The following is a 14,084-nucleotide window of genomic DNA, read 5'->3' as shown; positions in this document are numbered from 1 at the left end:
TATTTTACAGTAAATCTCTTCCTGTGCCACATTTTTATTTTCACCTGCCTGTGCGTACGCACTCACACTCACACACAAACTCTCTATCCCTCTCTCTCCCTCTCTCTCTGGAACTGCTTCATTCTATCATACTGCACAGTCTGCATCAGTGATGAGTTACCCCCCCCCCCCAAGTTTCAGCTAATTCTATTGTAGAAGCTCCCTTCCTCTCAGACCAGAAGCCTGCATACTTTAATCAGTTTTACTCCAGTGTTAAAATTACAGTAATGGTACTGTCCCACTCCAGGTCCTGCTCTTCTGCATCTACCAGCACTTTAGTACATTCAGACTGCTTAGTACATTGACACCCTCAGACTGCTTTATTTTTATGTGTCTGTTTCCATGGCTTGGAAAATGTGTTATTTATCTGCATGATTTTACCCCATCTCTGTTTCCCTATATTTTATTTGTAATTTTTTTATTTGCTCTGTAGCCCAGGTTGTTGCTGAAAAGACCTAGCTAGGTCTAGCCCACCTGCTGCCACTTGTCAGAAGGAATAAAAAAAAATATCTTCTTAAGGCAGCATGGCTTGGTGATGTGGGTTGTAGCCTGTATTGTATGTCTTCTGGTACTAATCAAAGGTGTATATTTTAGTAAGCAAGAAAGTTATTTGAATGAAATGTTATGAAAAAGTATGTGTACACAAAAGGCAAAGTAATTTTTTTTTCTTTCATTTTTGTTTTGTTTTGATGTTTTCCATAGGAACTGATTTGTTATATGCTGCAAAGGTTTATCGAGATGAACGTCTCCGAAAGAAAGCAGAACAAATGAACATGGACAATTGCAGAGAACTGGAAAGACTTAACAATCTGTATCGAGGAGGGTGAAACATCTTTAGTTGCCTCATATGCTTTGTGCTGGACAGTTTAGTTTTGATATTAATCCCAAATTAAGAGGGACAGAGAAAAGCCTTACTGTGAACATTCTTCTGTATTTCAGCTGTCTTCAGAAATGCCTTCTCATATGTGCACCATATTCTACAGCTGTTGGAAAGCAGCAGTGAAATATGTTCAGGTGGCAAAATCCCTAGGACTCGAAAGTATGGGCAGTTTCCATCATTCTGCTGGAAGCAGAACCTTCCGTATAAGATGCCTCTTTCTCCATGTTGTTTTTCTGTCTTCAATTTGTAAATGTTATAAGTCGGGAACTGCGTTTACAAGGACTCCATAGGAAAATAGATTGGGCATGATTGAGCTGTATGTAGTACTTGATTTTGTGGAAAGCCATACCAAGGTCATAAGGTTCCCCTTAACACAAACGTGTTTTTACATATGCTCCACTTCTAGCTCACTGAATGTTAAATCAGGAACCATGCTTCCGTGGCAGTATTTGTTTTATTTAACATTTGTTAACTGGGAAAGTCCGACTTGAAACGAGCCAATTTTCAGTGGAGGCCCGGGGAGAAACACTCCAGACGCACGTCTTTGTAACATGGGAGGAAATCGGAGCACCCAGAGGAAACCTACACAAGCGCAGGGAGGACATGCAGACTCCACAAAGAAGGCACCCCAGCCAAGAATCGAACCGGAGAACCTTTTGTTGTGAGGCGACAACGCTACCGCTCCACCACTGCGCCATCCTTTTTTGGAAAGATTGTGGTTGGGTATAATTTGTTTGGATTTGCAGATTAAAGCATCTTTTTAGTATCAGATATGTGGAATGTATATATGTTCCCATTTCAGTGTCTAGTCTAGGAATGGTGTACTAATCACTATCTGACCATGGGTGAAGCAGGGTTTACCAACTACTTGCATTATTTAAAGTGGTACATTTCACTAGCAGTTGGTACATCCTGCTTCATCAGTGACTGGGCAGTGATTATTGGACGTAATCACCAAAGCTGTTTAAAAATAAATGTTTAATGACCCCCTTTCATCTCTGGGTGCTCCATCACATACCAGAAAGCAGAAATGTTCTTACGTAGTGTGCAGGTGCACATTTTTGTGTGTGTATTTTCACTTCCAGTAAAAGACTATATTTTTGTAGTTAATGCCATCAGTACTGGGACATTAAGTGGTAGTACCTATAGTAACCCTACTGGAGCACAGTTGGGCATGTTGCCAGAAATGTTTGCGTTACTCAAATGAGTACAAATGGTGTGGTGTACTGCTCCTAAACATGCATCATTTTAGATCTCCATTTCTTTGATTTTTCTATATTCTATAAGGAAATGAGCAAATTTTATTGCAACAGTGGTAACAATTATGTAAGCATTAAATTAGTCCAACATAATTGTAAATGTTGATTCATGATTCACTTTTTTCATCGAAATCTTGAGTCCATCCAGTAACATGTATTGAATAAAGTCAGGTTGCATCACGTCTTCACTCTTCATTACATTTTATATTTCTTTCCTGCTATCTTTTAGGTTTAGCTGTACAGAGTTACTAGCGGCTGTTCAGACTTCATTACCTATGTAACGTAACCAGGGAAAAAAAAAGAAGAGTTTGTCCAACTTATATAAATAGTGGAATCTTTTTTATTGCCTGTATGTTTCATTGCATGTCTACAGTAACTAATTTCTGCCTTTTCAGTCTGTTGAATTTTTTTTTTTCACTTTCTTCAAGAAATCTCAGTACATGATTGCACTAGTCAATCAGATTTCCAGTATTTCATTTTAACTTGCACCAGTTTAAATTGTGGCTGTACTGTAGAACTTTGTTTTGGCTTTGTTTATTTTGGATCCTATTGGGCAATGAAATGTGTCTGGAGTATCTGTGGTAAACCTCCCTCCGTGTGCTTGGTGTACAGTAGAACACCATCTGCAGAAGAAAGCAATCTTGGCAGAATTGTTGCCCCACCTGTACCCTACCACTTGAGAACCTCTAATCTAGGCTGCCAGGGAATCAAGATACAGTGCAAACAAAAGGGGAAGTTGAAAACCTTAATGAGCCTCCCTTACCAAAACAAATTTGTCATAGTTTACCCCCTACTTTCACTCTGGCATATGGTCATATATGTTAAAGATCAGGGTAATTAGTTAAAGCAGATTTCCTCAAAGCTTGGTTTAGGTAAGACCAGAGTACGTTGCAGAAGGGCAGTGGTCAGTGAGATCACTTTTACAGTACCCTTACTACTGGGATGCAAGTGTCTGTGACCATACATCTGGCATGATTTCCAGATCCCAAGGTCTATCATCATTGGTGTAGTGTGCATCCAAACCTGTTACGTCCAAGTGAGCCAGTATAAGAAGGACATCCACCTATGCATCAATGAACTTTCTTGATGCAGTTCACGAATGCAGACACCAGATGTGCTTTTTATGTACAATTTAATTCTTATCATCCTTTATATAATCTGCTTTTTCTGAAAATCAGGAACAGATAAGTACCCCACTGGGGAGCTTTTTCCTACCCTAATTTTATTGAGAACACTACCTAGTACTGCTTTTTCTGTAGAACTTGTGTCTAAGAAAAGATAGAAGTGGTTGTGGTAGACAAATTCTACATGAGGAATGCTGCATCTGCTGTGGCTTCTGCTTAAATGCGGACCACAAGGTCAAAAACTGCAACTTTTGCCAAGTCTTTGCCATGAGAATGCTTAAAAGTAGGCTTTGTTATTTATCCATATATCTGGAGTGGAAGGGATATGAGGCCTTAGCCAGGTCCACAGTGGTGTCCTCTGGATTGCCATCTTCCTCAGACCTGCCCCTCAAAAAGGAACAAAATGGAAAAAAATAAGAAGAAAGGTAACTCAGAGGCTTCTTGCTCATGCTTAGTGGTCCGGATTGGTCAGAGAGTGACAGTTCATGTGAGGCTCTTTCACAAGTTCCAGATCCAATACCTGCTCATTTCCAGCTGTTTGGGAAATCCCCTTTGGGGGTCTATTGAGGTTAAGGAATTAGGCATTTCTGTCTAGGACCAGTTCGGTGACTAGGCCTTCTCATCTGAATGCCATGGCATTCTGAGGAGACCCACATATTAATTTGAGAGGAAATGTGGGATTCCTACCATTTTTGTTGAGAGGATATTGAGGGTTTTGATATGGAACACAGGCTCTCTCACCCAGAGCATAGGGTTTCCACCAAAGACACCTCCATTTAAAAAACAGACATTCCCCCACCTCCTGGCAGACTCCTGTACATTGGGTCTTCTACTGCTGTCTCCTAGGTTCCCACAGACAGTGGTTCAAATTGTTCCAAGGCCTCTTGTAAGCTCTACAGGCCCTGCAACCAAGCAAGGAACTATCAGTACAAGCATTTCCCTTTGTTAAAAGATGAATCACTATGTAGGGTTATGGACTCGTAGGAAAGTGGAGCTCAGTTATGACTCTGACATTGAGGACACTGTCTCCCCTGATTACACATCTGCGGAGATCCTGTTTGGAGAAACCTGTACCAGGGTAAAGCATGACTTCAAATGGGAAGGCAGCAGAGCTTCTGAGGCTTACAAAAGGTATTTTGACATTTTGAGCCTGCACCAAATCAGTGGCCATTCCTCCTCCTTAGGAGCTTTGGAGGATAGGTTCATAGTAGCCTGTCAGGAACCAGACCTGCCAGTTTTTTGCACCTGAAAAAAGCAGATAAGTTTTACAAGGTGCAAGACCCCCCACAATTGCCTGTAAAGGAATCCAGCGGCAGATCCAGATGGAGTGTCCACAGATCCAGAGAATGGTTCAGATTGGTTCCTGCAGCTAACAACTTTCCCAGTGACAAGGGAAGTAGGGTGTTGGATGGTTTGGTTAGAAAAGTTAACACATCTGCTAAACCTGGCTTTTAGAGCTGTTAAATAGAAAATAGAGAATGTGTCTGATGCTAACCTGAGGGCAAAACTTATAGCTGAACCAAACAGCTAGTTTGATGGGAAAGGACTCTGTCAAGTGTGATTATGGTACCATGACTGCAGTATCCAGGGTAGCAGTCACAGACCCTAGTATCAGGAGACATACCTGGATGAGGTTTCAGTCCCTGCTAAAGGATGTCAAAGCACTGCTCTTCTCTGTGACCCCCCCCCCCCCACACACACACACACACACACATACACTTTGACAAGGATTTGCTCTTTTGGAGCCAAATTTGTGAAGTCCTCAAAAGGTGGAGAAAAGTGTTAAAGTTATGTGAGTGGTCTAACAGCTTTTCAGCTATGCATGCTCTGATATGACAGAGATCACCTTACCAAACCTGGATCCTTAAACAATAAACAGGGCAAGAAATGGCATTAAAAAAACTGGCAGGGAGGATATCAACAGGAAACATGGTAGACTTTAGGATCTAATTTCAGCATGGCGAAGCCATAACTATAAACTTCCAGCTCAGCACACTGCCTCCCAACTTCTCAACAAATGTGGCAGACCAACTCTTTCTCCCTATGGCAGTCTATCACCAAGGATTTATAAGTTCTACAGATCATCAGAGAAAAGTTCAGGATGCAGTGGCAACAGCTTCCTCATCCAGCATGGATCCTGAGTTCCCAGAATACCAAAAAAGATATTAAACCCATCACTGTGAAGCTCTTTCAGCAGGAAGTCAGTCAGTTCCCCCAGTAAAGCAAGAAAAAGAATTTTACTCAAGGCTCTTGAGTTCCAAGGAATAAAGGTACCTCTGAAGACTAACCTGAAACTTTTCAAGTTTGCCTACCTTTCTGAAACTATCCAAATGTAAGATGTTGACCTCGCAGGCCTGCTACCTACTACTACTTTACCTCCCCTGTACTGCAGTGCTTTGATGGTATCCCAGGATATAATAGATTCCCATCTCCATATCCCCATACACACAGACCATAGATTATCTCTCAGGCTGTGTGCAAGGAGATATCACTATCAATTTATCTTTTTCGCCATTTGATTTATGTACTGGGCCCAGGGTATCCATGGTATGCCTGGCTTCTGTAATTACCTTTTGAAGAATCAAGGGCATCCATATATTCCTATGCTTGGAAGACTGCCTTATTCAAGCAGACTGTCAGGAGGAGGTAGTCTGGGCATTAGAATTTTCCACGAGTCTGCTCTGTAGTTTAGAGTTCACCCTAGACCTCCAAAAATCCTTACTGAATCCATCTCAGAGGATATCCTTTCTGGGTCACTGTTAGACACCAAATTGCAGAAAGTTTCCTGTTGGCAAAGTGAAAACCTATTACTCTACTACCTCCATGTATTACAACTGAAGTCATCACAGCAAGAGAGTATCTCAGGACTTTAGGATACATGGCCTTCACCCTTCTTATGATTTCCATGGTTAAAAGCTGCAGTAATACTTAGGATCCATATGGAAAAACAGTCACCTGCTGGAGTTCTATTCCTTTTTACATAGCCAGAAGAGTTCTGTTGTGTACACTGCAGAGGAAATTCAACAAGGGGTATGCTGTACTCTGGAGAAGCCTAGTCAGACCATCACAACAGATGCTTCAATCTTGGGGACATTTACACAGAACATTGAGGTACAGAGAGAGTAGAATACTCCTCAAAGGAAAGAGCGTATTAACATAAAGGAAATGTTTGCCTTGATAAACGGATTCAGAGCCTTCAGTAAGATGTACAAAGAGAGTACCATGCAGTTGGTAATAGCACTACAGTCCTGTGGTACATCAACTAGCAATGTAGTACAATATTCTCCAGTCTCTGGAGACTGGAAATGCCTGCCTGGGAACTGGCTGTTCAACGCAGGCAGAACGTCAAGTCAGTGTACATACCCTAACAATGACTCTGATCAGAGATGCAGCTGGTACACAGGTGGAGTATTCCCCAGACCTGTATTTAATGCAAAATAATAAGCAGTTAAAGCAGTTTTGCTCAAGTCCCTTATATAGAACATAGACAAAAGATATCTGTTCCATCGATTGGACAGATCTATATCTTTATGCTTTTCCCTTGCTTTCCAGCGTGCTCTAAAAAATGAGATCGGGAGGCCCAGGACAATATTAAGTGCACCCTTTTGGCTTTGACAGCATTTGGTCTCCCTAATCATGGAAGTGTCCAGGGGGAGTACTGAGTGCTGCCAAAAGTGGTGGACCTCGACTCAAACAAAGGGGTTCCTGATGCATCTCAATCCGCTGACACTGCAGGTCAGTGTATGGATGATTGCATTTTGAAGTATTTCTAGCTGCAGTACTCTTAGACATGCTCAACATCATTAGGGCGATACAGTAGCCAGACTCTGGGAAATTGTATATTTCCAAGTGGAAAAGGTTCCCCTTCTGATGGCAAGGCAAAGAGAACAGCATCCAAAGGTAGCTGTATCCCACCAATGTGTTAGAATCTGACGGGGCTGGTTTGGTATTTATTTCTATCGAAGTTCACATATTGCCTGCTTTCTTCTAGATTCACCCACATACTCTCAGACCTGTAAAGCAGTTCCTCAAAGGAGTACTGCACATCAGACCACCAAAGAAAAAAAAAAAAGCCTGTCCCAGAGGCTTGAATTATGTGCTTGAAAAATGCACAAAGACTGTTTTTTTTTTTGGAGTGGGCCTTCTCTGTCTCTATAAACTTAACATGGAAAACTGCTGTACTGGTATCATTCACATCTGCTAAGGGGGTGTCACAGTTTCAGGCTGTGAGGTGTGCTGAGCTATTTCTGCTGTTCCACAGAAATAGAATCAGTGTTGGAACCACTAAGACTTCCTTCATGCCTTAAATTGGCCAAAGCATTCACCCTCAGACTGTTTAGTTGCTGGTCTTCTTTCCAAATCCTTAAGTCTAAGAATGAAAGAATCTTTCATTCCCAGGATGTTCACAGGTGTCTCAGATATGGCCTTCATAGCCCCATGGTCAGAAAATCTAAACAACTCTCTCTTTTCTTTGCTGAAAAGAAAAAAAGAGGGGGGATTGGTGTCCAAACTATTTCCAAGTGTCTTTCTCAGTGCATCTAGTATTGTTACTAGTCACAAGGAACTTTCCTTTTAGGCCAAGTCAAATCTCATAGGACTAAAGGCACGGTAAGCACAGTGGCATTCTTAAAAGGCATAGATAATCCAGCAATCTTGGAAGCTGCCACATGGACATTGGCATACAGACTGGATATTCACTGTATGGTTCTAGGTCAGCCTTGTTAGGGCATGTTGAATCTCTGTTGTATAGCCAGCCCATCCTCCTTAAAGCTCTGGGAATCATGCCATTAGTAAAGATCACTGCAAAAGTGATCTAAATGGAGAGCATAGTATAGGAAACATTTCCTAACAGTAGCTGTTAACATAAATCTCTGCTGCAGTACTGTCTCCCTCCCACAATCCTTTTGTTCTCCTTTTGAACATGTACCCTATTGGGCTGGGGTGGTGTACCTTTATCGTACATATCTTGTATTATCCTTCCTCCATCTTACAGATATTTCTGTGGCTTTGGGTCTGCTGTGCTTTGGATAGTGGTTCGGGAGAACTGCAGTACTCCCTCACTCCAACCCTATCTTTCCATAGTCAGGACCTCTCAAGGGAATATGGGCCTGTTCTCCCTAGTTGCCCTGCTTCACCATGGCCTTTTAATTACCTTTAAGGCCCTTGCTAGGGATTATTGGCAAGAGGCTTTAAGCTGACATAGTTGGATGCCCCTGTACTGAAATCAAGTATACCAGGGGTTGAACATATGTCGCAGAAAAGGATCCTGAGCTCTGGAAATAATGCCAGACATATGGGGGACACCTTGCGGCTAAGTCTTAGTACTAAGAAATACTGCAAGAGTGAAATGTTTGAACATCTACTGTTATAGTAAGCTACCTGAACAGTTGTAGTTTTTCTACATCAAACTTTGTTATTGCTTTCTGTCTTTAATAGTATCCTCCTTCATAACAGGAGTGCTTTTAGTAATGCTATTAAAAGTTTACCTATCTCCATAAACCCACAATGGGCAAGGTTTAGCAGATTTGGCAAAGTTTTGGCTAGTGTGGTTGCCAGGATCCCTATAAATAGCTTTTAGTCTGAGATAAGCCCTGGTGGAGGTTTGGTTAGGTCTCTGCCTTCCTTGCTATAACTGAAAATCATTTCCATGAGAGTGGTATCCCTTGTCCCTCTGAAGCAGTATTAAGTAAAACTCTGACCTATCAAAATGTCCTATGTCTAGTCCCATTGTTGTCACTGTTCAAAGTATTCTTTTATTTTTGCCTTTGCCATTTGTTCGTTTTGATCGTTTTTTCATTTTTTTTCTTGTTTTGTTCTTCTGACACTTTTAAACCCCTTAGGTTTGCCTTGTTATCATTTTCCCATACTTCTCTAGCTTTGGCCTGTGTGTCGTTTCTTAAGATTTCTTTAAAATTGTACCATTGTAAAAGTAATATAATGTAAGGGCGGCACAGTGGTGCAGCGGTTAATGCTGTCGCCTCACAGCAAGAGGTTCTCTGGTTTGATTCTCAGCTGGGGTGCCTTCTGTGTGGAGTTTGCATGTTCTCCCTGCGTTCGCGTGGGTTTCCTCTGGGTACTCCGGTTTCCTCCCACATTCTAAAGACATGCTTCTGGAGCATTTCTCCCCGGGCCTCCGCTGAAAACAGGATCTGTGGAACCTAGTCGGACTTTCCCAGTCAACAAATGTTAAATAAAATAAATAAATAAATAAGTAATATAATCAGAGAGAGAATTCCACAAGTTTTCCAGCATTGCCACTAATTTCATCTCACACCATTAATGAAAATCCTAAATCCTTGGGTAATGAATGGCAAAGAAATTTTAATGCTTGGCATATAAGCCCCTAATGGGTGTAAGGATCTGAAAACTAGGGGATAAATGAGTTGATATTACTGTTTTGAAGTGTAGCTTCTGCCATGTAAATAGGTTCTTGTGTTCTCTCTAGCCTTCTATTTTTGAGAAAAATTTATATATAATCTATGTGGGAGGACCTGAATCATCTGCTCTGTCAAGCAGGCCAAAAACTTTCATGTATGCCTTCAGCAACCTTCCATCTTTGCCTGTCATATACTGCCCAGGGGGCCCACATGTTCATCTTATATATTTATTGTGATGTTTTAATCACCCCTGACAGTATACATCCTTGCCGTGCTGGAAAGCTGCTTTTTCACCCAGCATTGCTTTTAATTCATTCTGTGTTTTTTTTTCCTTATTCAGTTCCTCTTCAGTTATAATTGGACCCCCCCCCCCCCCACACACACACACACACACACACGCACACAGTTTGCTATTTGCTTAACTACCTGCTTTGGCCTTCATATGCTGCACAGAATCCTTCCCTAAAACTTTTTTTTTTTTGTTAAAACTGTTGAAATGAGTGTCCGGCAACATCACAGTATGTGGCTTCATTTTCTTAAAGTGCTATACTTTTGAACACAACAGGTTCTATTAATACATTTACATTCCAGCAAGCAAGTTTCAATTTATCATGTAACAGCTCTTCATAAAATTTTTTTTCTTAAGAGTTTTCCTTTCACTTCCTAATTTCCCCATACCATTATAGCAGGTAGTTTTATTAATTGAAACAACACTTAATTTGTCCTTTCTTCCACTTCAGTCATTGGCTTATATTGTTGACCTTCTTAGAGAAATTGGAAAAAAAAATAATTGCAAGTCAAAAACACACACAATAATGGACTGTATACATTTGCATTTTAGTAAAAGAGCTAATGCTCTTTAGTGCCAGTGCCATACCCACAGTAAGCAACTATTGTACTCATTACAGGACTACTGTTACAGCATTGTTCCATTCTCAAAAAACAGGTATGAAATTGTAGTGAGGGACAGTCTGGATTAGCTCTGTGGTAGCTAAATCCAGTTGCTTACCACCACAGTTATTTCCTTACAGTGCACTTTTAATATGTTATCAAGTACTAAATAGAGTTGAGTAGTACCTTGACAGCAGTAGGATTTTTGTAGTGATAACCAGACTTGAGTATTTGACTTTCTGTAAAGCACACTGCAGGCCTAAGGTAGGTTACGTCCACATTTTCTGATTTTGTATGTTAACCTTTTAAACCATTCACACAGACTAGACTACATTACAAAGTCTGCAGCCGTTATGTTGTATCTACTAAAACTCAGAAAAGCACATAACTGTAGTCAAACGTCTATTAAAAAGGTCACCTAAAGTATGCAAGGCTTCCATGTTTTAATTTTACAGAGGGAGGATTTGGGTTAAGTTGCATGGCACCCTGGTTTAAAGTTATATACCTGAACTAGCTGCACCAAGGAGCTTACTGCCATAGTGATTTTCGTACAGTGCACTTGTAGTATGTTAAATACCAAAACAAGAAAGAGCAGCCAGCACCAGTAGGATTTTTTTTTTCAATAACCGAACTCACAGACCAGATTGTAAAACACTTTGCAGGACTAAGGTTTTGTTTTCATTTTCTATTTGTGCTCATCTTAACCACCTTAACTGTTCACACAGACTAGGTTATATTACCCAGTCTACTGTATTCATGTCAGTACACAAAAAAAAAAAATAACTCTATAACTACACATCTACAATGTCTGTAGCAAAAGCTATCCACGGTGCCTTTACTTAAAAATTAGCCAGCAAAACCAAAGGACTTTAATTTAATTTCTAAGCCTCAAGTAACAAATAATTTACATAAATATTCCAAACTGGGTGCTAATAGTTCCCTCATAGCCATAGTAAGACATCAGTTCTTCACAGCACTTTCATGTTTGTAGTTATAACTATAACAGGTATGCTGTAATGTCAAGGGAAAAGTCAGACTTAAGGCATATGCCAGTATGGTTTAACTAAACTGGCTGGATCAGGTAGCCTACCATCACAGCCCCTTCTTTGTAATGCTCTTTTATGCTAACAGTAGAGATACCTATGCAGCAGTCAAGCAGTAGCATATTTACATCCATTGACGTGACTGCTGAGTAAAAATATGGAACCACATGTAGTATAGGGAATGCTCTGTCTAGTAACCACTTTAAAGTTAGTTAACATAATATTGTACCACCTTCACAATCACAGAAAAAAGTCGTCCATATGCAAACACCCATAACACCTAAATTAAGGTCATCTGGTGATGAAGGCCATTCAATGATCATTATAGGGATCAAAGGATTTCAGTAGTTTTCCCACATGAACTGGGATATTACGATGTAGGTGCATCTGTGCCAGGTTAGTCTATTCTCTCTAGTGGTATTCCATAGCTAGGTCTTGTCTTTATCCTTTGCAGTGCACTACAGGAACTCTCAGCTGTAACTACTGACAGACAGAAATGTCTGATGAAATGCATATATGAAATGCATCACTGCTGGTATGTCAGTCTTATCTTCCAGTGGAGGCATCCACTTTTCTGTCTTTCACCTCCAAAAACTGTTTTTACTGGGAAGGTCAATCTTGTATGTGAAAACATGGATGGAAAAATGGAATCATGCGTAGCAGAGCTTTATGGATAAGTTGTTGCCATAATAGCCCTAAGTCCACATGTAGTCAGTCTTTGCAGAAAGAGTTTAGCTAGTGCTTGTGGTCTCAAATCCTTCCACTAAATCTGTAAAATCTTCTCCAACCACTACATGTTCACTCCTGTATTTTCTGCTTTATTGAATTGTCTATGGTCCCATCTACAGTTAGGCAGAAGACTTTTGCTGTTTACGCTGGTGCAACTTTTTATATAACCTTCCTGTAAAGTAATGGTGGTGCATCTTTCTATGTTGTTTTAGGAAGTAGCTTACTGAACTACCTGTTAATACATATACATGGCTACAGTCAGAATGCACACTAGAATATCATCTGTCATTAAGAGACACTAGCAAGTAAAGTAAAGCTAACCTTGAAGACCATTTAAACCTTTAAACTGGCTTGGATCATTCATGGCAAGATAGACTCCCTTTAATGAGAAGTTACAAACTTAAACACTGTCACATCTTCGCTATTGTCACATTCCAGTTGTACTCTTCACATTCTTACATACGTGTTTGTTGTCTTGTATCCCTTCTAAACGCAATGCCTTTCCAAGGATTTGACATCTGGCTGTATTCAAATTTTTGCAGCTTGGCTTTTATCATTTCCTCCAGTAGTAGCCTGTTTTTTTTCATTTGCTGACCACACATGGCTACAGCATTGATTCCTTTGTGTGTGTGTGTGTGTGTGTGTGTGTGTGTGTGTGTCCGTCCGTGTTTTAAGCATTTAAGTTTTACTACTGTTGTAGATTTACCTTGCAGTAACATTAATTGCTGTGATGTCACTAAATGTGAGTTGGACAATTTGTTTTATCAGTCCCTGTTACTGAAGTAGTCTATTTCACTTACCCTTACTCCTGAGCTTGTGAAAGGGGATTTAAGAGTTGCTCAGAATTAAGGCATAGGCCATTTTAACAGACTTGAAAATGTATTGCAGCTAAATTATTGCAGTTTACAGTGTAGTAATGTTAGCTGGCTTGTTAGAGTCCTTTCTCAGTACAGTTAACCGTGAGAGATGTTAGGGTGCATAGGCAGCATATTCCTTACATTAAGGATTATGTAGAAGTTTTAAAATTGCTATTTTTGTTGCATGTAAATTTGTCCTGGAATCTGTGAATACTGTATAGATAAGACTGAATTTTGTGTGCAGCTTAAATAAAATATTACATTATTATAGATACTAGTTCTGACTTTGCACAGACATGAAATATCAGAATGAGTAATCTTTTTTCTGTGTTGTGCAGTAATTTGCAATAACAAGTCAATTCTTGATTGTAACATATTTAATGTAATAAATCTTAGATGCACACATATATACGAACAGAAATAAAGTTATTTTCTTTGTGTAAATTCTGAACACTTCTTTTGTGATCTTGAATTGTCTTTGGTTTAAACTGTTTTACCCAAGAGAGAAACAAAGTCAGTACCGGTTTCCAGATATATGACCCAAGGGAAAAGGTGTCACTGGTCAAATACAGAAACAGACCTTGCTCTAGGAGAATCATAACTAATGAGTTCATTTTCTCTGTTTCCACTACTGTGCATACTGATAGAGGGCTACCCACGTATATGACTCACACTAACACTAAACCAGGAATGGGGCTGCACAGTCCAGGGAAACCAATAAAGTATTGTGGAAAATCATCTGTATGCAGATAAATTTAACTTGTTAAATGCCTACTGGAAGTTAGTTAATTAGGTCTAGCATCCTGGATGGGCCGATAGGCTGGATTGCTGCTGAGAGTAAAAAGAAAGTTATATGCAAAGAAATCTTTTCAGCTGAACAAGAGA

At 40.2% G+C, this 14,084-nt stretch overlaps 1 protein-coding gene across 1 annotated transcript in view; it reads left to right on the top strand.

Moving 5' to 3' along the window:
• DNAJB14 (DnaJ heat shock protein family (Hsp40) member B14) overlaps positions 1 to 1,454 on the top strand; it is a 798,655-nt gene extending 797,201 nt beyond the window's left edge. The window contains exon 8 of the mRNA XM_044061132.1: positions 742 to 1,454. Within this exon, the coding sequence (XP_043917067.1) occupies positions 742 to 866 (125 nt within the window). The 3' untranslated portion in view covers positions 867 to 1,454. The remainder of the gene's footprint in view (positions 1 to 741) is intronic.
• Positions 1,455 to 14,084: the final 12,630 nt, after the last annotated feature.

Source organism: Protopterus annectens, chromosome 2.part0 (assembly GCF_019279795.1).
Source record: "Protopterus annectens isolate FY-2018-M chromosome 2.part0, PAN1.0, whole genome shotgun sequence".
In the NCBI taxonomy this organism is placed as follows: domain Eukaryota; kingdom Metazoa; phylum Chordata; order Ceratodontiformes; family Protopteridae; genus Protopterus; species Protopterus annectens.
This window is presented reverse-complemented; position numbering and strand designations above follow the sequence as displayed.